The sequence below is a fragment of the Etheostoma cragini genome, chromosome 4 (genome assembly GCF_013103735.1).
Source record: "Etheostoma cragini isolate CJK2018 chromosome 4, CSU_Ecrag_1.0, whole genome shotgun sequence".
NCBI classification, from domain to species: Eukaryota; Metazoa; Chordata; class Actinopteri; order Perciformes; family Percidae; genus Etheostoma; species Etheostoma cragini.
This window is the reverse complement of record NC_048410.1, coordinates 1437260-1462122: the sequence shown is the minus strand read 5'-3', so window position 1 is coordinate 1462122 and position 24863 is coordinate 1437260. Positions and strand designations below refer to the sequence as shown.

The 24863-nt window shown below is 42.8% G+C and overlaps 1 protein-coding gene and 1 long non-coding RNA gene across 2 annotated transcripts in view; one reads left to right on the top strand and one right to left on the bottom strand.

Annotated features, from left to right (window-relative positions):
* LOC117943344 overlaps window positions 1-13893 on the top strand; it is a 26793-nt gene extending 12900 nt beyond the window's left edge. Inside the window, exon 3 of the long non-coding RNA XR_004656344.1 lies at window positions 13864-13893. This is a non-coding gene — a long non-coding RNA (uncharacterized LOC117943344). The remainder of the gene's footprint in view (window positions 1-13863) is intronic.
* On the bottom strand, window positions 113-24685 carry wnt4 (wingless-type MMTV integration site family, member 4). Its single transcript, XM_034869418.1, has 6 exons — window positions 23995-24685; window positions 4820-4901; window positions 4302-4455; window positions 3345-3476; window positions 2928-3070; window positions 113-2072 (listed from the first exon to the last, which is right to left on the bottom strand). Exons 1-6 carry the CDS (start codon window positions 24069-24071, stop codon window positions 1602-1604), a joined length of 1059 nt encoding a protein of 352 aa, XP_034725309.1. The 5' UTR covers window positions 24072-24685; the 3' UTR covers window positions 113-1601.
* Between the last annotated feature and the right edge of the window lie 178 nt (window positions 24686-24863).

Sequence of the window (24863 nt, the reverse complement as noted above, 5' to 3'; positions counted from 1 at the left end):
GAGGAATTCTTTCTTACACACACACACACACACATACACACACACACACACACACACACACACACACACACACACACAGACACATTATTGTTAAAAAGAAGCGACACCGGTAATTTTTGACACGGCATATATTCCATATTAACATACATTCATAGGCAGTATAGTCTTCTTCAGTGTATAAGTCTTTACAGATCTACAGTATGTCTCTATAATTATAGCACGTTATTATAGGAAAGCTTTGCTGTATGTTGGTGGTACATGACAACAATAGAGTCCTGACAGTGGCATGGGAAACTGTGTATGTGTGTGTGTGTGTGTGTACAGTATAAAAGAAACAAGGACAATTGAAAATGTGGTCAGAGGTTCGCTGCTGTGGGGCGAGGGCTCTATGTGCGCTTGGAGAGAAAGTGCTTCAGTCATCATGCATGGTGAACATGCTCGGAAACCCTCTGGCAGACCCCTTTGTGTATGTGTGTGTTTACTTGGTGGTGCATGCATGTCTTTGTGTGTTTACTCGTGTTTGCATTAAGCCAACTAGCGTTTGGCAGGTGGCGACATGAAGGAGAAGGCCAGGGTCAACATCCATTCAGGATTTTAACAATATGATGTTTTGTAATGGTAAAAAATCATTGACAATCTGATCTGAGAGCTCTTTGGATATACGGTTTCTGGTTTCTGGTTTCTGGTTGCATGTGTCAGCTGTGCATGAATACAGGTGGAAATATGGAGCAATATTTGCTGGATATGTGTTTGTTTTGTGTGTCTCATGCCCATCACCTGCCAATGCTACGGGATCTACAGAAAAGACAGGAAGGAGCTGACAGTGGCTTTTACCTGTCCATCATCATCCTCCTTCTGACAGAAAGACAGTGAGTGTGTGTAAACGGAGCAGCATCAGGGCATTGCAGGGGGGCAAAATACATGACTGGACCTCAGCGCCATTTACACTCAGGAAGCAAATCACAGAAAGTCCGCCTGCAACACGTTCCTCTTTGTTGTTCAAGTCTGTCCTCTGACAGACTCTGCGTTTCCCTTCTGACATCCAGCACTCCAGGTGAGTCCCCGAAGTAGCAGCAGCAAGGATAGAGGGCGACAACCTCCCTCTTGACCCCCAATCCCAACCCAAACCCTTAACCCCACCCACCCATCTGCCCACCCATGGGTCCAGTTTGTCCCTAATTATCTCCATTCGCCTGTCCCCTCCTTCTAGGTCCACCAACCATCAATCTCTTCAGTCTCAACAAATAAGTTAAACATTACAAAAATAAGAAGCATCAATGACAAAGCAAATATGAGAGTGAGGGAGGGAGACAGGAAGAAAAAGATGCTCTCTACTTGAGAAGAAACAAACAGCCCCTGTAACTTTGTAGGGAATCCCATGCATGATCTACTGTTTTCATTTAGGTGGCATGAAATTAATAGGATGACATTTGACGTTTAAGCCACTCAGTCTGTTTCCAGTAGTAGGAGGGTGGGGTGTTTCAAGCAGAAGAAGAGGGAGGTTCAAGTCCGCCTTGCTCCCTTTGGCCTTGGGAAGTGAGCAGGAGTGTGGGGCATTTGTTTTGTTCATCAGCAGTGCCCTCTGTGCACCCCAACTCCCATCACCGGCAAGTATGCATCTCCACCATTTTGCGGCACTGTTTGCATTTGACGTAACAGCACCAGTGGAACTTACAGCTGCACCTGTCCACCACCTCCACCTCCTGCGTCTGGAAGCCGCGGCCACAGCACATCAGCTCGCAGCCGTCAATGGCCTTTGACGTTCGGTTACACTGGCGGCCCACCGTGCCCAGCATACCCGGCGTGCGTGGGTCATAGTCGCAGAAATCTGGACTGGGCTCCAGGTAGACCAGATCTTCGTCTGTGTGAGGCTTGAACTGGGAGTTTCGAGGTGCCAGGACTTTGGTTGTGCCCACTTTGCGTTGCTCCACCTCAGTGGCACCGTCAAACTTCTCCTTGATGACATTGCCCACTTTGCGGAAGGGCGGCATGGCTTTCCAGCAGGTCTTCACCTCACAGGAGCCGGACACGCCGTGACATTTGCACTCCACACGCATGTGGGACAGAATGGCCTGCAGAGATGCCAAAGACCCTTTAGTTAGCAGAAAGAACTTAACTATAGCACAATAGTCATACAGAATAGCTGCGTGGATTTGAGTCCATCTCTCAAATGCTGACCATTTACTTACAGTAGTAGTAGTAGTAGTAGTAGTAGTAGTAACAACTACCTACTGCTACCAGGTATGTAGACTTAAGACTTGGACTCAAGTCAAACTTCATTGGGATTTGATTTTGTCTTGACTGAAATTAGACTTTAAATATTGTGGAGAATAGACTTGCATTTGATTGACTTGAAACTTGAACTGGACAGATCTAGCAATATTTACCACTTGAGTTGGACTTATCTTAAGTGACTTTGGACATGACTTGTCTGGCATGATTCTAAACTTGAGTTGAACTAGTTGTTTTATTAATTGTCTTGTCTAATTGTGAATATACTGTATTTTTTTTGCCTTTAAGGACCCCCTCGAAAACGAGATGCTGCATCTCAAGGGGTTATTCCTAAAAAATAGTTTCTACCTTGTCTCAAATAGTTTGAGATTTGACTTGGACTTGTCTTGAATGACTTGAAACATGACCTGGACTTATTTGAATGACCTCAGACTTGATTTGGTCTGAAATGACTGGAGAACAGATTGACTTGAAACTTGACTTGGCCATATCTAGAAAGGTTGAAGACTTGAGCTGGACATATCTTGGATGACTTAAGACTTCTTTTGAGGTAACACAAAAGCATTGCGAAGCAACAACTACAAAGGTAGTTTAGAAAAAGAATAGTCACCACAACCTTGTGGGTGCTCCGTACTAAAAGAAGTGCAGTGTTCTACAAAGGGCTGATTCCCATTTAGTCATTGGCAGTGAGTTACCTTCCTGCCAGCCTCGTTGTTGTGCAGGTTCATGAGTGCCCGGCTGGAGGACTGGCCTTTACTTCTCTCCCTCACATCCACAAAGGATTGGGAAAAGGCCACTCCATATGCAATGTTATCGCTGCAGCCCGACCACTGGAACCCTATTAAAAATACACAAAGACAGAGACAGGAAGTGGTCATCTGTATGGCACTTTAACCATAACCATGTTTCAGTAATTTGGAAATTGATGAAATGAGGGCTGATGATACTGATATTTAAAAGATGTGGATATACATACATGGAGATAAGATTGCAAAAAAAAAACATTATGCTGCCAATGATTGGATTAAAATGTACTGGATCAGCTAGTCCTTCTGTTTCCTTTGCGTGTGTTTGTGTGTTTGTGTGAAAGAGACAGAGAGCAAGAGACTTACCCTCCGGACTGACTCCATGTACATTGTGGTCGCAGCCACATTTTTCCAGCTCTCCGCTGCTGCAAGCCCTTGTGACCGCAAACGCCACACTGGCTGCTGAGATGGCATATACAAAGGCTGCCTCGCGGGTGCCTAACACACACACAAACAACCACACACATACACACTCAGTCATGTTGCTGTGCATTATGTAACCGAAAAGAGCTTCTCATTCTGAACGGCAAAAAAAACACGTCTACATATAAAAGGTGTATTAAAGTCTGAGAGAAGGAGCCCAGACGTCATCATGCAGTAACTGGTTAATCCAGTACGAATGGAAACTGTCAGAATGTATTCAAATAGAACGGAATAATCCACATCAAATCAACTTTGTGATATCAAATCAAACGATAAACAGGTCCCAATTTGGTTAATGCATGCAGGTAGAAAGGTTAACTGATACATTTGTTTTAGTGTTAATCAGCTGCGTACAACGGCGTAACTCTGGGTTCAACGGTGGGGAGGTTGTATCTAAGGAGGTCTCGGAACATGTGTGCATGTATTTACAAAAAGCAACAAAAACATCAAAACAAATGTTGGAAAAAAGGACAAAAATGTCAAAAGGCGACAAAAAATGCAAAAAGAAATTTGGGGGGGAAAAAGACGACAAAAACATAGAAAATTCGAGAAAAAAAAATACCTCGAAAAGGAGACAAAAACTCTGAAAAAAGGCGACAAAAATTGTCGATAAATTGTTGATAAAATTTCCAAAAGGCAACACATTTTTCGAATACATTATCCAGAAAATAATGTAAAAAAGGCGACAAACCCGTGGAAAAGAAATGTATGTAACCCCCCCATCCCCCCGGTAGCGTACGCCTATGACTGTAATGCTGTCTGTCACATCAGAGTTCGCTTTGTGTCCAGATGCTTGCAGGGAGTTGTAGTTTGGAGAACCACGGCGGTGTAGACTCTTACCCTGGGTGACCACTTTGCCAAACACAGGCATGTTCTCCAGAGTGGAGCAGTTCCATCGACGGTTACGAAACTGGAACTGACACTCGTCTATAGCCAGCTGGGCTCCACGACGCACCGCATCCATCACCTCCACACTGCGCTTACAGATCTGGACCTGCAGAGGAGACACACAGGAGCTACGTCACCCACAAACACAGAACACACATACTAATAAAATACTTTTTCATTTGACGTAAATGTCTCCAGAACAAGAAAAAAAAAAACATTTGCCAGTATTCATGTTGGTATTGACATGCCATTGCCAAATCAATTGTAGTACCTTCCTATAGATAGATGAGAGCATGCTAGAGAAAATGACATCCTTTTTTGTTTCTTAGCTAATTTTTGCAGCAGAATATCACATTTCTTTAAAACATTAACCTTGTTTTCACAGTATTTCTGTGTCCCCATCACCCCAACTGTTGCGTTATTCCCTTCCAGCACACTTTTTAGTAAATGATGTGCAAAACGGTATGTACCTGTCTCTGGATGAGACCTCGTAACCTCTCGCACGTCTCCTCATCCCTGATGCTTCCTACTGACGACAGCTTGGCCAGGTATCTGAAAGAACCGAGAAACACAACCAATAAGACCTCTTTGGTGGGCAGCAGGTGGGGAGGCCTGAAAGAACACGGAGGTTGCGGAGGAACACTCAGGAGAAGAAGCTGAATCTGATGTATGTGGTTGAAGTGGTACAAGTTGAGACACAAACAAGATAGACATGTATTATCTCCGTCATGGTGTCACTTTCATACATTTATGGTCACAGGCGATGTTTCCCTTTGGACCCGGGATGATTGAATGTGACGACAGCGTTCAGATGAAGAAGAGGGTCGGTTCCCATGACGTTGTGGGAATGTTTTGGGTAAATGTCTGGTTGTGAGGACACTGAGAGGAGGAAAAGTGGCTTATCATGCAAACCACCTCCAAGCCAGACAGGTCAAGGAGACACACTGAAACACAGAGACACACACAACCTAACATGTGTGAGAAAATGGCATCAGTCTGGATGCCCTGATCCTCACACATCCACCTCACTTCAGTCTCATATCTCCCGTCCCAGCTGCACCTTACAGAAATAGGCTTTCTCATAAGCTGGCAGTGAGTCTCCCACAGAGGGAGCAACCCTGATTATGGACAGTCAACACTGCTCAAAGTGTAATCTTTAAACATGTGTTGTGTCTAAAAAACATAGTTTTTTTCAAACAATGGAAAGTTTTGGGAATGACCTGAGATAACGTCTCATTTCTAGTGCAGTTTCACATAACACCGTCATGAAGGTTTTAAACAACTGCTTGTTTCTTCAAACAAGGCGTTAAAACACGGATCACCTGGGATTCACAGAAACACCTCCAACATGTGTATTTACACTTTAAAAAGTTCAAATTAGTTTTTACCATTTAATTTTGTACCACCTTAGATTTAAATAGGCTGACAGTTGAGATAGCTGTTTTTCCACACACTGTTTGGACTACTTCTGCACACAGCGTAGTAATGCGTGCTCTTAAATTACTTTTTGGTCTTCTGAAATGAGCAGAACACAGGCTAGCTGTTTACCTCTGCTCCCAATCTCCATGCTGAGCTAGGCTAACCACGCTTTGGCTCCAGCTCAATACACAAACAGACATTGATCTTCTTATCTCACTCTCAGAAAGAAAGCAAATCATGCATATTCCCAGAATGATGAACTACTCCTTTCAGGGAGGTCAAGGAAAAACACAGTGTTGTTTAACATGCAAATACAAGTATATCCAAGGATTAAAATCAAACATAATAAACAATAAACCTCATTAAATCCAAGCTGCACATTGACATGAGATTGCACGGCGTTAGCTACACAGTGGCGCATGCTCACCTATGACAAATAACCTAACTATTATTATTGTATTTTTTGGTATTTGCAGGCTCCTCCATACAGTAAACAGAGTTTGAATAAGAGTGGTTCCTGATGAGGCAAATTCTAACAAAAGGAACGTACAGGCTGTCATTCTGACCAAGACATGTTTTTCCTTACGCTTGTTTTATGAGGCTCGCCTTATGAGTTCCCAAGACCACGCATACCTCTGTAAAGCCCTGTTAGCCTGTCTCAATCAAGCTGTGGCCCAGATCCAGCTTGCAGAGAAGTCTGCGGTCAGATTATTCACAAAGCCATAATGCACGACACAAAGTCATGCTCAATCATGTGTATCAAAAGGGTTAATAATCCTAATTATTGGTTTAATTACATTTACGTAGATCAGCTGTTAGCACATCTCCCTTCTTTCACACCCTCCTGATATTGGGTGGTAAAAGTGATAGAAGTAGAAATAGTTCATCTTTAGCTTTAGTGCATTATGTTTATTACTATTTGCAAATGTGGTATAATTAGTATATCATCCTTCCAGAGGTCAAACAGCTCTTCCTCTCCATTCAACCTCTCATCTCCTCCTTCAGTTCAGATTATCTTTCTCTCTCTCTCTGTGTCTCTTTGATGGCCTTCTTTTCCTCTTCCCATCCAGACAGTGTCAATATTTAGCACTCATCGCTGTGATAACCCCCGCTCTCGGCCACTCTGCCACATCTCAGCCACATCTGCTCACATCCACCCTCAAGTTGGAGGGGGGGACTCGCAGGGGTTCCCTCGGCTCATGGCAAGTCACATTTTCAAATCTCCACTAAGCTTTTTGCACCAACGTCAAGCTTTAAAATATATATATATATATATATATATATATATATATATATATATATATATATATATATATATATATATATATATATATATATATATATATATATAAGTTAGACTGCATCTTTGGCTGGATATACAACTACAGGATAGAGATGTTTTTCAAGGTCCAATATGTTGGACTTAATCCAAAATGGCCCCTAGGAAAATCTACCTGAACCCGATGTGTATAAATGAATGTTCCAAAACAAAAACAAAAAAGGGCCTGAGCACACTCTGAGCCAATTTTATTATAATTAAGAAACAGGCTCTGTTGAAAATACCGAATTTGGTTGCAATTCCACCAGAGTTCCACTGTAGGGGATCACGGGCAAGTGCAACATGAATGGGGCTGTATGGAGCTTGTGATGTGTTCAAATGTAGAGTCATAAAGTCAGCATATACTGACTCAGTAATGTTGGTTACACTGCAGTGTCTAATCTTATCACAGGTTTAACTTTTACGTTGCTGGTACCAGACCAACAAAGGACTTGTAAGAGGAGGATGATGTTAAAAGTTACACCCTTTATTACCACCTTTAACAAACCAGGAAGGAATAAATCGCTCTGGTGCTTCAACTAAGAGATGAAAAAGTCTTTCCCAATGAAGGACAATGATAGGAAAATGCAGAAAGATAACAGTGGTAAGAAGACCTAAAAGGTTAAGTTTTTTAATTTTTTGAATTTAGTTGCAGTAACTCTAATCACGGGGGAATCCTAAACCCCACTGTCGGTCCTCGAGACCTCTGTGAGGGTATTCATCTCCCCAAATCTCAGATCTACAGGTCCTGCCCTCCCCGGCTCTGATTTGCTTCATTGCAGTGGCGAGGGTTTCATCAAAACCATGTGCGCTGTTTGATCCCCCGTTGTTGTTTAGCGCAGCCTTGGGCAGAGCTCTACGTTCCGGTCGAGGCATCCAGCTGGGAGACTATCAGAAAGCGGTAAAAACAACCCGTGGCGAAAACACGAGACGACAACCGAACCCAGCACCACACTCTGAAAGCTGGATGGCATCCCGCTGGCCTGACATTCACCCTGGAAACATTTAATAAACATTGGGTAAGCCATTGTTCAGGTGATTTTCTGGATACATGTGTGTTGTGTGTGTGTGTATGTGTGTGTGTGTGTGTGTGTGTGTGTGTGTGTGTGTGTGTGTGTGTGTATACACGCGTGGGAAAAGTTCAGCACAGGCCTTGGGCAAGTGTGTCTGAGTGATTTCAGCCCTGTCTCACTTTATCTGTTCATTCTGCTGTATACCCTTCGCTTCCCAGAGACAAGGTTAACAAAACGCCTCAACAAGGACACACACACACACACACACACACACACACACACACACACACACACACACACACACACACACACACACACACACACACACACACACACACACACACACACACACACACACACACACACACACATACACACTCGCCGACCCCTCATCCTCATTCCACTCCCTCGTTCCTCTCTGGTCTCTGGTGGTTGCGTGCTTAAATCCCAGGGGCCTAAGCCCAGTGGAGCCAGTGGTGTTGTGAAGGCTGCGACGTGTAATGCAACACAAACACGCAAACGCATCACAGTCCAGGTGGAATGCTCCATACCTCCCACCCAGAGCCCCCCGCGGCCTCATGGGAGGCTAGAACTGAGAATAAGAGATAATTCTAAACAGAGGAGACATTTATGACGCAGGTTGTTATCTGGAGACAGGAAATAAAGGATAGCAAAGAAATGGTGAAAATCCCTTTTGTGCCACTTTCATGCAATATGAAAATGAATTACTGCAGTTTCAATGGAAAAAGAAGGGACATAGGGAAAGAAAGAACTTGAAGAAAGAGTGCAGAAAAAGATTGCCGACATATATTAGTTCAACGTAATATAAATCAACAACAATGTTGATGATCAATCAATAGTTAAGTGTTAAGAATGAAGACCATGATATGTTATTAATAGCTCTGAGAGCTGGTAAGTGGACCTTTGGGCTAACTTATTAATTAATTTATTCATCTTTTACATAAACCAAAGGTACGGGTATTTCCAATGGTTGAGGTGATTGGGTAATATTTCAGGAAATACATTCATTCAGTTCAATTTTATTTATAGGATCAAATCATAACAACAGTTATCTCGAGATACTTTACAGATAGAGCAGGTCTAGACCACACTCTATCATTTATAAAGTCCCAACAATTCTATTAATTCCCCCAAGAGCAAGCATGGTGCGACAGTGGCGAGGAAGAACTCCCTTTTTGGTAGAAACCCCGGCCAGACCCAGGCTCTTGGTGGGTGGTGTCTGATGGTGTTGATTGGGGGGGGTGATGCACAGTGGCAATAACAATCACAATAAAGAAAATGGAACAGTGAATAAAAATTGTAGTGGAAGTAGTTCATTGCATAGCAGGGCACTGCACGGCGTTACAGTATGTAGGGTGGTTTGTCAGGGCATAGCTGGACGTAGCTTAGGTTAGCTTAGCTTAGCATGAAGACTGGAAATAGAAACAGCTCACCTGGCCCGGTCCAAAAGTAACAGAAATCACTTACGAACACCTCTGATGCTCACTGATTACCTCCATATATCTAGTTTGTTTAATCAGTACAGTGTGATAGTGTTAGATGTCTATAGATAGCTTAGCTTAGCTTAGCTTAGCTTATCATAGCATAAAGACTTGAAATGGAAACAACTCCCCTGGCCCTGTCCAAAAGTAACAAAAATTACCTACAAATACCTCTGACGCTCACTGATTACCTCCATATTTCTAGTTTGTTTAATTTGTACACAAACGACAATCTGAGACTGACAAGTTGGATTTTAATTTAAGTTTTTATTTCAAATTGCGGGCCATGTGCTGGACTCTTTCTTGACAGGGAGCTGCAACTTAAGAAGCCAATGAGCGCAAAATGTCAAGCTATTCCCACATTTCAAGCAAAAATGCCAAATGTTACGGTTTGGGCTTCTCAAATGGAAGTATTTGCTGCTTATTTCTTTGGACTGTTATTGGATGATTTTCCATTGACTTCCTTTGGGCTGTTGTCAGACTTAACAAGCAACAAGGATTCACCATGTTATGACATTATATAGAGCAATGCATCTCGGATTAATCTTTAGTTGCAGCCCTACTTCAAAGTAGTCTCTTGTGAGGCTAAAGAGAGTTCTTGAGTTGTCCTCTTAATGCTTTGTCTATATTAAGGGCATCCTGACATACTTCTGTACTGTCTGGTACTCCAATTGCATCGCTGCAGGTCTGTAGACCTCTTAGTCACATAGTTAAAAATGTTGGCTTCCTTCTCCCAAACCTGAGAGACATCCGTTAAAGCCGTCTCTATAAACGGTCCTCTAGGGTCTTGAGAGACGCCTCACACCCCGGACGTCCCCTGTTTACCACCAGAGTTGTGGACAGGCTGCTGATCCCATAACCCACCATCAGTTTTATGCTTTTCTTTCACTATTTTAATTCAACACTGAATATACTGGCTAGACAATTTTAAAACAAACAATTATTAAGTCAGCTAAAAAAAATGACGCCAAAAAAATGAGAAAGTAGAGACTGCAGAGAAGAGAGAAATGCACGGGAGGGAGGGGATACAGAAGCTTAACACATCTACTGTACATGTCAGTAGTGTGCTTCAGTAAATGTCCCACACACACACACACACACACACACACACAAAGAGACACACAAAGGCTCACGAACTGTAGCACACTTTCTCTGCATCCATCACCTCTCATGTTTATTTATATGAAAATATCCTCATGTTTGCCTTTCCAGCACTGAGCACACAGCAGAGGTACACATTGACAGGTAAATATAGCACGGATGGGAAATGCAAGGAGGAGACCTGCAAGAAAGAGTCTAAGAAACTTCTTTTCTACTGAAGTACTGTGCACAGGTCTTAAAAGAGCTAACAAACCCGCAAGCAATGCTGCAACAAGTTAGACTTCTTGACTTGATATACGGACAATGTCTTTTGTTAGTTGAATGCCAATAAAGTTAAGTGCTCAGGAAACCCTCACATTCAGTACTGCAAGCAGAGAGCCAGCAGGCAGCAGAGATTTAAACTGCTCGTAAAGACAAGTGTGACTGTGGTGTGACCTGAGCTAACCCTCCCTGTACCCTCTGCAGCAGACACCTATACAGCAGACACATATAGAGACCTGTAGAGGGCACAATCCTCTCAGTTAATCTTCTGCAACTCTACTCCACAGAGTTACAGTTCAGCACTAAGCTTGCCCTCCTGCCTGCTGGAGCGTTTGTCCCTTTCCTGACGGCTCCAGATGATCAGACTGCTTTGAACATGGCCAATGCCGTGCCATGGGTCTGTTCAAATTGTTTTGGGGAAAACGTCTCTGTTGATTGCATGGGAAACATCTGAGAAATCCATAATAATGTCTCAATAAGTCACGTCAATTGGGGGATCGGTGTCCATGTAACATCGATCTAAACATGCAAGAAAGCCTGACCCCAGACCTTATAGACCCAGAGTTATAAAGTTTTACAGAAAACAAAAACATCTTTTTGACCCCCAACTTCACCTGCAGAGTCCACTGTTTCATTTACACTGAAAAAACACGTTTCAACCATTGTTCTAAATCAGCAAGCAATTTCTATTAAACTAGTGACCTTAACAGCAGTGCATCTGCTTCTTGTGACGTCCCCACTCATTGGTGGAACTAACCCGCCTGTTAGTTATTGCTTGCAAACAGGATGACGTGTAAGCAGTTACATATCCTTATGGGCCCTTAGTAAAGGTTTTAATGTTTAGTTTTTCTCAATACCATTTTAGGAAGGTGTTGATCCAACTGTATGGTTCTTTTCGAGGATGTAGTTTTAGGCAGTGTTGTAGCCAAGACCACCTAAACCGAGACCAAGTCATCACTAAGACTAGAGTGTATCGAGATCGAGACAAGACCAAGACCAAGGCAGGGCGAGACCGAGTCAAGACCAAGACCCAAGCAGGGCAAGATTCTGTCAAGACCAAGCCCAAGGCAAGGCGAGACCGAGTCCAGACCAAGCCCAAGGCAGGGCGAGACCGAGTCAAGACCAAGACCAAGGCAGGGCGAGACTGAGTCCAGACCAAGCCCAAGGCAGGGCGAGACCGAGTCAAGACCAAGACCAAGGCAGGGCGAGACCGAGTCAAGACCAAGACCAAGGCAGGGCGAGACCGAGTCAAGACCAGACCAGTGCCAGAGCTTCTCCTGTCTCTCCCATTGACTTTCTTGGGAGTGTGTGTAGTAGGGGGCGGGATTTATGGGGACAAATTTTGAATTAGAAATGAGTTGTTGGTTTCATTTGAAGCAGTTTTACATCCAATGACAGCAGTGATGTTAACACATTAGAAACGTCACTGCAGAGGCAACTTAGTGATGTCCCTGCAGTCGTGGTCTATGAAATAAAATCCCAAATCCTCTTTATCCGAGACTTAGTAAAAATGCAATCAATTCCAAGAAGAAACAGAGACCTTCAAAAGGCCGATCCTGAGTACCACAACACTTGCAGTGCTGTTGTATGCATTGCATCATACACAGATGTGTTCCTGTTATTTAGCCTTGATATAAACGGGCTAGACAAAATAACTGAAACAGCCGTCAGAACATTTAACCATCATGAAGGTAAGATGTACTGCAAGGTCGTTGTATTCCACTGCATTAGTCGGTGTAGCTAACACACTTTCTTTGTGTATATAGCACAAAGATATGTGAGAATGATGAGGTCTAGGTTCCTTTCCCTCAAACACCTGCAGATGCATCTTGTCTCATATCAGGATTCCCTTTTCCTTAACATTGACCAAATGTTTGGATTTGTCTAACCGTACTGACACCTGACTGGAGTAATGAAATGTCCAGAAATTGACAGTGCATCAGAACCATTATCATAAAAACAAATCTGAATCGTACAAATTAAAGGTCTGTTTGAAGGTTGCTAAGCAGAGTTTATTACATAAATGGCAAACTGCCTACTGAAAGCTTGTTTCTGATGTGAAACATTAAAACACAATATTAAAAATATAGTGATCTAGTAAAAATATTGTGAAAAAGAGTGAATATGTATTATTGTATTGTGCTTTGAAATATTTATTGCAACACTTTGGGAATGGGAGTCTGAAGTTACTCAAGTATACAGCATATGCAATCCACAATTCCTTTTCTTGCATTATAAATGAATGAAAAAATAAAAAATGAATACCATTCCCAGATAATGGATGTCTTACTAAGAAATAAAATTCATCAAATGCTTATAAAAAAAGAAAAAAGAAAGTACTGCAGTAGTTGGGCGGTGGTGGTAGTGGTAACAATGGGTGGGTGTGTTATTGTAGGAAGGACTAGGTGGGTTTGATTTTAAGTCATAATATTCAGTAAGCCTAGCTCTGACGCATTTAGTTTATATGAAATAAAAGTAGGGAAACAGTAGCTTCAAAGAAAGGAATGAAAGACCAAAGGGAATCAGAAGCAAAGCAGGAACAGGGAGAAGAGAGGAAAGAGGAAAGAGGTGAAAGTGAAAAGCATCTGATGAGTTCAGTTAACACAGTTGACTGAGCAGAGGCTCGTGTGTATGTGGCCACGCGTGAGTCTGGGTGTATTTATAGTCCGCTGGCTCCACTAGAGCTCATTTCCCCCTAAAAATAACATGCTCTGCCAACACCACAACCCTCACGTGCGCACACACACACACACACACACACACACACACACACACACACACACACACACACACACACACACTCTTTAACACACATTTGGGAAAAAAGGCATTAAAAGCCATGAAATTAACCTCCTGCGTGGTGTTAGTGCAGTGGCCCCTAAAGGCTAGGAATCACTTAGTGTGTGTGTGTGTGTGTGTGTGTGTGTGTGTGTGTGTGTGTGTGTGTGTGTGTGTGTGTGTGTGTGTGTGTGTGTGTGTGTGTGTGTGTGTGTGTGTGTGTGTGTGTGTGTGTGTGTGTGTGTGTGTGTGTGTGTCTGTAAGCATACAACCTCATCCACCTTAGTCTCATTCTCTTTCCTGTCTATAAAGGTCTTTCAGGTGATGCACGGTAACAAACACTCTGCATGAAACAATAGCTGCAAACAGCTGATTGTTTCTAAATGCAGGACTTGGCTGGAGCCGATTCCTGTGCTGTGTGTCAGAAGTGTTCGGTTTTCCGTTTGCAGTCTCTTTGTAGGTCGAGTAGTATTATCGACCAATCACATTTGAGCAGTCCTTGGTTGCATGCAGGTAAACAGTCCTTGTGGAGTGCAAACGAGACGGAAACCGTTTGCCAAAATGCTATCTCAAAAGCCCTTCGGCTATCGTCTGATGTTGATTTAGCTTCTTCAGATATCTGTTTAGGTTATATAAATCAACTGAAATGTCATCTGGACTAAAACACCTACTAAAAGTATTGACTAGGACTGTTAACAATGACTTGGCTTTGAATCCAAGAAATATTGGTTGTTGCCCCCAGAGGCCAAATCGTCCCCAGACCGATTCCGGACCCGAGTTCCGAGACTAAGTAGAACAAAGATGATGGGCAAGCATGTCATTATCAGCTTTTGAGTTAGCAAGTAGTCTCTGTATGTCTGTAAAACATCCGTTTGCAAGGTTGCAGCTTTTAGTTCTCAGTGCATTTGAACTATTTTTGTATTTTAAATGAGTATCTATATAATAGTAAGAAATAGTTAAATAGAGACATCTTTTCACACAAGAGTCTAAAGCCACGCTAGCTAGTGTTAGCATTCTAACACGCACAAGATGACAATGCTAACATTTCTTCAAAACACAAAGTACAGCTGACGCTGATGGGACCGTCAGGAGTTTTATAGATATTTGGTCGGAAAATTAAGTATTAGTTGAATTGAAATGTTGACCTGATGATGGTGTGAATTGAAAAGTTAGAGGATCACCAAAGACATTAGGATTCGACTTATGTAAACAACAAATGTCTGTAGAAAACTGCAATCCACCCATTGGTTGTTGAGATGTTTCAGCCCGGATCAAGGTGGACGGACCCTCTGACACACCAGCATATAGGGCATGAGAAAGTAGTTTATATTCAACCAGCTCCCACAAGTCCCTTCTGATGAGGGGTTGGCCAAGCCTACTGATGCATAGTGTCCCTTGATCCTTCTTACCCATCACTGTCGGTTTGGGAGAAAAATGGGACATTAGAAATGTGTCTGTAGTTATGCTAAATCTATGGTAGGATATAGTTTGGAGAATCAATGTTATTTATGGCCTAAATGTCAAAGGATAATACACAAGGGGAAGGATTGAGTACTTTTAAAGGCCTAAGAGGGACAGGGTCTAATTTGGATGGACTTGATCATTTTAAGTTAGTCATTAAAGCGCAGATTTGACCTCTTACATATTTTCAATTTGATGGATACAAGTAGTTCATGAAATCATAAGCCAAAAAGAATGGGATTGCATTATTGATGAGTTTTTCTACAGTGTCGAAGTTGAATTTATGTTTTTTTTTATTTCCACATTCAGTTTGGATAGATAAGGAGATAAGCTTGCTCGTACAGTAAAACTGAAATCATTCATGTGCAGCGGACAGGTTTGGACATGCACCATGTACACTCCTGCTAACTATTTACACAGTTAACACACATGTAGAAACTGCGTGTTGTACACAAGTTTGTATGTATAAAGACGTCTCTGTGTATGAGGTTAGAGGTTCTGTTACCTAGGCATCACTACAAAACGGAATATTTGACTTTTTCACTTTTAAAACGTCAACTTTTCATTTTAAGATGAAGATGATACATGTATTTATGTTCACGAAGGACATCAGAGATAGCAATAAACTCGTAAATTGAAACGTGAATTTAACATCATGTGGATCATGTCTATGTGCTCAGATTTGAGTTAAAACTCTATGAAGGTGTGTGAGTTTGACGCAAATTGCAGCAATCAGCCTTGTGTTGTGAGGGGCCTGTTCAGTAAACCTTTATTTCTTTTCTTTTTGCCTAGTTGCCACACCCAAATGGTTCAGCATATAACAGATGAAATGGAAGGCCAGAATTCAAGTATGAGGCTTCATTTGAAACCTCAATTATGCTAGATTCTGAAACTGGACTTGTAAAGCATGTAACTCAGACACAACCCAAACTACATCAGTTTAACCATAGGTCCTTGTGTATAAGAAGTCATATTTGAATAACACTAACTAAGAAGTGTTTTAATGCTACAGTATGCAGATCCCCATACGTACCTTCTACATGTTGGCAACAACACCTGTATGACGTTTCAGGCCTCTAGACCTAACCTTGTTGGAGCTAGGGAGTTTTTAGTTTGTCCATGAACTTCTCCAAAATCTCCCCAAGTGACCAAATTGTGCTAATTGTTTGTACACGGCTCTGTGACATTGGAAAAATACATGCCAAAGCATTAAGATTTCTATAAAAAACATTTTATATTCATTCAAACATCGTTAAGACCAGCAAGATCGACGTCATTTTGACATCGCATTCTATTGGACTGGCTTGCATGCTACGTTCCTATCCATGCTTCACATCGTTATGAAGGCAATTTGCTTGGAAGTCATCTCGATAAAAGTTTTGATAGCGAATGACGGCTCGTTCTACCACGCTTTGATGCACATGATTTTGGGAAAATAAACTGGTAAAGGATTCAATTGCGGAGAATCTAACCAATCTGATGATGTGGAGCATATCCATATTGACAAAGGTCTTTAACATTTGTATTTTAAAGCTTGATCATCCAAATAAGGGGGCTATACCTAGATGTAGTTGTAGTAGTTGTAGATTAATGTGTGTGTGTGTGTGTGTGTGTGTGTGTGTTAATGTCTTAATGTGTTAATGTGTTAATGTGAAACACAACCAAACTATTGTAACAGGCCTCGGGCGAACACAAGGGTACAATCTAGATTAGATATAATCCGGTCATTGCCTCCCTGATCTGTGTGTCGCAGCCACTGCTGCTGTTGGAGCTGCTAAGCGTGTTGATGTTGTTGATGAACGTGTCAAACTACAATAACTACCTTCCAGTTGTTTTTAAGACACCGGCCTGCACCTGTCCCTTTAATCTAGCAGTATCTTTGCCTCACGTTTCTACCTCCTTCAAGTCTCCCGCCTCACAGTCTGACAGTATGACATTTAGAAATGCAATCAGCTGTTCACAACCATTGTTGCCCAGGAGCACGAGCACTTCCACCTGGTCAACAGAGGGTGTGTTGTGTCTCCTAAAAGCTCCGTGCACCTCGCTGTGGATCTACCAGAACTGTCTCTTGTCTTTCAGCGACCCAGGTGTTTTCTCATCAGACAGAGCTGGAAGTAATCTGGTCATCATGAGCGATTCCCCGCGGCTCCCAGAGTGTCACGATAATTGTACACACACAAAATAACATGCCACAGCTTTAGCACATGAATGTGTGTGTGTGTGTGTGTGTGTGTGTGTGTGTGTGTGTGAAAGACGTGTTAGGCGCCAGTGTGTACCGCAATGCCAAGGTCTCTGCTTTCTCTGGTTACCCATCAGCTGCCATCTCTTTAGCACCTCACCATGGTTGTCCAGGACATACTGTATGCATGTATGTTTGTACAACCACACACACACACACTCACACACACACACTCACACACAAACACACACACAGACACACATAAAATGTATAAAGAGATTCCAATGATTAGTGAATTATGTGTGATACGTGTAACACCAGGATGCAAATGAGAATGTTGAGTAGTTCTGGTGGGTATTCAGTAGTTTTGAGGGGAAATCAGAACTATTCTGCCAAAACCAGAACATTAAGTAATAACATCCAACCCCATTTGTTTCCATCTGTTGGTAACTTTGCTGCCATGTTTTTTGCTTCATGTGTGGCTGCAATTTGCTACTGTCAGTGAATGGCAGCCAAACATGAACACACTGTTCAGGACTGAAAGTTAAGTGTTTAAAAAGCAAACACTCAACCCTTTCTAGGTTTTAAAGGGGATTTTCTTTCTCGAGCAAATAGATGAGATTTCTAATCCTTTCTCCAGAACAGCGTCATGACAGTTTCACTAAACAAATAAATGAAACCGAGCAAGGCGCGCTCGAAAAGATGCCACATGTAATCCTTCTTTTGGTGCGAGGAATTATTCGCAACCACTATGGCTGCTTTTTCTTGAGTCAGTGTTTAAGGTTTTTTACCCATTAAGTGACTTTGAAAACAAAGACACACAAAACTCTTTTTTGGTGTCGGCTAGGGCACACTGAGGTTATTTCCTGGACTGCAGCAGTTTGTAATCTGGGTAACTGAATGTCAATCCAGCGGCACACGGAAATCTTGGTGCATAAAAATGAGCGTTCATAATATTTACATTTTATGCGACCAGCACCAGACTGTTTGCATACGTCCACATCAACCATGTCATTGTACTTCATTTATTCTACAGTTTCTACTGGACTGGTAATCAACAGTTTACACATGCTCCATGAAAAATTGTCAATGGAATAAAACTTCTCTCTCTGCTAATAACTCCCTGAGGACCTTCCTTTACCGCCAGTCCTCTCCCAGTGTCGCCATTCAAAAGAACAAGGATATGTAAATGCTGTGTGATGTGTTGGCGTTCTAACCTTCGGTGGAGTTATGAGGACTATGGTTAGCTCCTCAGACGTCTGCATGGTAAATCCAGACAGCTACCAACTTTTGAACATACACTTGTTCCACCACCACAGCAGCCTTCCTTCCACTTCCTTCCCGAGGCTGTTTTGAAGCTGTCGTTGAGTCAGAGACTTAGCGCCGCCCAAGACGATTGTGATTGGTTTAACACGTTTTGCTATGATGACACATACACACACACAGACTCGCAAATAACACCTGAGTTAATATCAGCGTTAACAGTGGCTTCGTTGTCGCAGGTAGAAACTGTGAGTTTTTGATTTGGGGGAGAACTTGCCCTTAAAATATAACTGAAGATCTTCATGTAGACTAAAGCCAAGCCCTGAGTTGGTCATCTCGCCAATTTATTTGGTTTCTTACCAGCCAGTACATTCCTGGATCCATTCCCCACACACACACACATGCACGCACACACTCCCCTGCTTCTTCTCTGTCATGGTGTTTAGCTGTGCATGTGTCTGTGTGCTGAGTTGGAGCATGCTGGTGCGCTGTAAGTAGTTACCATTCTTCTGCAGTCAGTGTAGTAATTACTGACTGTGTGCCACTGTTGGGGAAGATGCCAGCATACATGCTCAATCATAGAGAATAACACGCATACACACACACACACACACACACACACACACACACACACACACACACACACAAACGCACGCACAGCAGCCCTGGAGCAGTGTGCAGGTGCAGCAGGACCAGTCGGAGCAGGGCAAGAGGAGGAAGAGGAGGAGGAGAAGGAGGGTGGTGATGGACAAACCAATGAAAAGGAGCATTCAAATCCCTATTCGGCAGCGGGACACTAAACATGACTCAGCAGCCACAGAGAGTTGGCAAAGTGATCGCATCCTGGCTCCCGGGCTAAAGGTGACAAGCTGAGCTACAGGTGAGGTAAACAAACAGGCTGAGGTTTGATGTGACGTCAGAACAGCTGAGAGGCGGTGGAAGCATTTTAGCTCTTCTGAATCATGGTCAGGGAATGCAAATTCAGGATTGCCGGAATAATAATGCTGCTACATTACTCCAAAGGGTTGACACTAACCATCACTTCCACTATCCGTTCATCTTCTAAGTTTTTTCATGATTAATACATTAATGATTTGATATGCAAAATATCAGAAAATAGATAACACTAGGTCACAATTTCTCAGTCTGCAAGGTAATATATATTCAAATTGCATATTTTTTCTTTTTAGGTGAACCATATTGCTTTTAATAAATACTCAAATTTCTGTTAATTGTGCAAACAAAATTTGACCTACTTTATCGAAACACTATCACTATCCCAATTACAGGACGCATAAATCAACAAAACTCTAGACCTTACATAACACCCCAATTTCACACAGAGAAGATTAGTCATAATCTTTAAGATTATTTTTTGGCATTTATTTGTGTAGGACATCTTAGACCTGAAAGGGGAGAGAGGGGGGGAATGACATGCATCAAAGAGCCGCAGGTTGGAGTTGAACGCGTGGTCACTTCATCAAGGAGTTAACCTCTGAACAGGGGCGCCTGCTCTACCAGGTGAGCTACCCAGGCGCCATGGTCTGCTGGTCATAAGGAGCCTTTGTAAACAGCAGCATAATGCTTTCTGTGGTCATGGAGGAGCTTTAAGAAGTTGGGGAATATGACCCTGATGATGTCACAGTGATGTCACCATCTCTGCTTTGGATTTGGTTGGAGAGCTCTAATCTATGACAGAACGCCTCTGATACAAACTGAAGGTGTAGAGGTGAAAAGACACAGGAGATTATGAACCAATGAAAAGACGCTTTCAAGTTTCAAGTTGCATTATTTGAAATGTCAGTCCCATGTTTTAGTAGCTTGACTCATGAGTCAGGAGATCTGAGCCTTTTGCTGTTTGGATTTTATTTGGACCAATGATTTTTTGACAGAAGTCCTACTTGTTGAAAGTGCATTAATAAATGACTGGAGTGCCCCTTCAAACTTGATTGAACTTATGAAGCCCTCGCTTCTTTGTTGTTGTTGTTGTTCCATTTCTGCTTTTGTCCGTTAGCTTCCAGTTGCTATTGCTTGCTACAGTAAATACAAATTAAAAGTGTTATGGAGAGTGTCCAGAAACGCGTTGTTTTTACAGATGGATCGCCCCGCTAGTATTGCACGCTAGTGGGCTTTCCACCAGATTCTCTTCAGTGATCTCTGACAAGCAAAGGCAACAGTCTCCACACTCATTTAATTGCGATGGCTGCAGCTGATTGGACGAACGCGTCATGTGTGGTTGGCTCCCATTTTTCCTTACAGACCACAATGGCGGCTCGTTCGGAGTAAGATCTCGTATTTTACAAAAATATTACACCAGAACGTGTTTCTGAAAACATTTTAACAGAGAAATAGGCCATGAAGTTACTGAATCTGTCTTAACTTCGGACCGACAAAGCCGGCCACTACTCATTTGCATAAAATTGGTTGGATTCAACTTTATGCAAATGGTGAGAGGGCGACTCTGCGAAGGCTACCAGAATGCATTGCACGGCTGCTCCCATCGAAACGAATTGGAAGCGGGGAAATGACGCTGACAATGGACACGCACCATGAGTCCTGTTTAGTTCACACAGCTACACAGCTACTGTACTATTTGGTGTTTCTGTGGTGAAAATTCTTTTAACAGCTCTGATCCTAACTCATGAGTGTAATGAAGCAGGTTGTTTAGTTATTAACAGTATTTATATTCTTAAAAAAGGATCACTAAAGCAGATGAATTTTGCTTAGTTAGTCTGCAAGCTGATTTATCAACAGACAATAAAAACACATTGTTTTGTCCAACTATGTAATAATAATATGTTTTACAATTATCTTTATATACTTATTACACAATAATGAGCACATTCAATATAAAATGTGATGTGTATGTGACTCTGTGTTTTGGATGATGAAAATATTGTATCATAACACAAGTTTTGAACGGCCACACTGTTGTTACATAAATAATAATAATAAAAACACATACTAAAACATACTATAGCACATTCTGACCGTGGTTGTCTCGCTCACAGTTTAAATGATTGACATGAGAGAGATGAAGAAACTCAAACTACACAGAGAGATAATAATGTCTACTTTATCTTGACTGACTGTAAGGAACAGTCCCGTCCAATCGAGTGCTGCTGTGGTAAACTGGATGGGACTGACCCAAGTCCCCATACGGACCTAAGTATGGTGGTGGACTGGCGCTCCTGGGCACTGCCAAGGTGCTCTTGAACAAGGCATCACACCCCCAACCCATTGGCAGCCCCCTCTCTCTGACATCTCTCCATTTGTGCATGTATAGGTACTGAGCATGTGTGTGTATTTCAGGTCTGTGTGTAATGTGTGTCATAACAATAAAGTGAAAACATTGTAATTTCCCCTTGCAGGATTACTAAAGTATTCGTTATTGTTATTATTAATAGGTTGTGTTAATATTAATGTGTTGTTGCATGCCTTATGGTCCAGCGATAGTCTTTCTCCTAATTGTTTCTTATCCTTGGATAAGTGTTGCGGACTGAGATGCAGTCCCTACAGCCCCACACAGACTCTCCTCGGCAGTGTAATCCCGGCGAGCAGCCTGCCTGTACATGCCTGCTCTGTCACCACGCCTTCAGCCCCAAACAACACAATCACCCTGCACTCAGTGACAGAGTTCAGGGCAGACAGCGTTGCTTCGGCAAGGCTGTAATTTCATTTATTCCAACGAATCTGTCAATGATGTCAGTTAGGCCGTCTTCTGCTATCCTGATGCAGAAACACACGAGCCTGTAGTCAACCTTTTCTAAACCTTACAGAGTTCTTACAGAGAAACTAAGTAAAATAAGGTCAATAAACGTCAACACACACTATGTGAGCATATAATAACAACTATACCGCTAAAGCCTGAACTCTCTGAAAGGTCCAGCCCAAATGATGAGCACGGCTTGTAAATTTGCTGAAGCTACGGGAGATGAATGGCAGCAGAAAATGGAGCGGAGCCTGCGGAGGAATGCAGAAACCCACCTAACCACCTCCCACAGGCTGCCGGGAGAGCAGGCACACACATGCGACCCAACCGACCGGCCCCAGCAAGAGGTGGCACTGTGCAGCTCAACTACAGAGTCACACTGGAGAGTGTTTTTGGAGCTCCTGTAGTGACTGACTGCTTCAAAATCTCCACACATCAAATACATGAAGAAATAACACAACATGTCTAATGGGGCTGACATTTGTCTGTGAGCTCATTCTCACTTATTTCCTCAGTTATCTCTTTATTTTTACCATTATGTTCATTTAGCCGACAAACATGGTGTCCTCCTGCAGAACTAAGATGATAATCATGATAATCTAATAGTGGTCTTACTCTATTTATTTAGGTAGGCTAGGCTATTTTATGAATTTAAGAGTCAGTGTAACATGCATGTGGTACTCAGGCACTGATAGTTTACTGGGATACGTCTTTTATTTGATAGAATTCAACTTTTGGAATAGTTTCTCACGCTCAAATGCAGCTGAACTGACACACACTTGCTTAATATTATCAGCATCTTTGTATGAATTTGTAACAGGGTTTTGGTGATGACAAAATATGAATTTTAGGACTATGAACATGAGTTGTTGAGAATGCAGGTCAGAGGTTTCAAGGGTCTCCTAACTGTTCGTTGAAGCGTTTCCAAAGTGAACAGTTATTCTGTTTTTTCACAATGTGTTCGTGCCATTTGTAAAGAAATTAGCACATTCAGTTCTACAGGCTGTGCGAAAACATCTTAATTCTTACTATGAGGTCTTGGTCACATAATGAGGAAAATCTGTACTTCATTGACAGAAACTATGTTGGCAAAAAGATAGGAGAAGGAGATTTTTTCATTTAGAAATAAAACCTAATCATTTTTTATTCTATTGGCTACATGCATATTATTGCCACATGTCCACCTTCCATTATTAACAAATATTAGTTTCATACATAAAACCTGAAATGAAAAAAAACGAGATGTCACTGTCAATCAATAATTTGACATTTCATCTGCGGGAACCTGCACCTTTGCATTGAGAGCACGTGCTTTTTAACTTGTGGGGGACTTTTTGTAAAGGTCTTTGCGGGGGGTTGGGGGGGGGGGTGTATCGGTGTTGGTAAATTATTAAGTTTTGGCGAGGGGGGAGAGAGAGAGAGAGTGAACGCGCGCGTGTGTGTGTGTCTGTGTGTTTGTGGGATGGTTAACAATTAACCTGAGTGGGCAATGAGCCGGAGGGAAAGAAGAAAGAAGATGTGAAGATGATGAGGAATAGGAGGAGATGAGGCAAAAGAGTGTAGGTGATAAAATAAGTGAGAGTGTGGTCCACTCTCTAAAACCAGGAGGAGAAGTGTGGAGTGTTATGTGGAACTTACAGCCAGTTACTGGCGTTGGCGGAGAGGAGAGCGCAGCAGAGCATCAGGACGCACCGCAAAACATGCTCCTCAGTCATCTCGAGAGGGAGGTCGGGGAGGTCGGTGAGAGCTGAAATAATCCCGAGGTGGACAAGGGGTCGGCGGTGCAAAAGAAGCAGCGGTGGGGTCCGTAGGGTGCTGTTAATCCATCGTCCCGCATCCAGTGGATCATCCACCGGGCAGGCGCGCAGCTTCACGGTCCGTCGGCGTGGTTCTCCCGTCCCTCCCTCCGACACTCCGCGCTGTCAGAAGGGACGGGGAGAGGGGGAAGAGCAGGATGCTAAAAATACAATCAAAACTCTGGAGCCGCTCGGGCTGAATCGGACCCTTCTCCTCAGATCAACTTGTTTGCTTTCTTTCTCAGTTGCGCGTTGACCCCAGCCGGGACAGCGCGTGGATGAGAAGTCAATAAATGCCAAAAACAAATGAGCTCTCAGTCGGCTCGTCCTCCTCTCTGAAAGGCTTATCACCCGATACCGGGTCGCGCTCTAAGACAACCGGGGCTCCCCTGTCAGCGCGCCGCGAGCTCGCCAACTCTCCCCGGACACATGCACACACACTCTGAGCGTAAAGTACGCACGGTTCCTCCTCACACACCACCGTCTCTCGGTGCGTCTGGCTAAGGAGAGATGTGTGCTGCCTCTAGCTGAGGGGCGGTGCGAGGATATAGAGGTATGGCAGCGAGATGGGAGTTTTTTGGGGATGAAGGAGGCGGGTTTAGTGCGCTGCTTAGGTAGTGTGTGTGTGTGTGTGTGTGTGTGTGTGTGTGTGTGTGTGTGTGTGTGTGTGCTGGGACAATATGTGTGTTTTAGAGGTCTCCTGGGAGGATG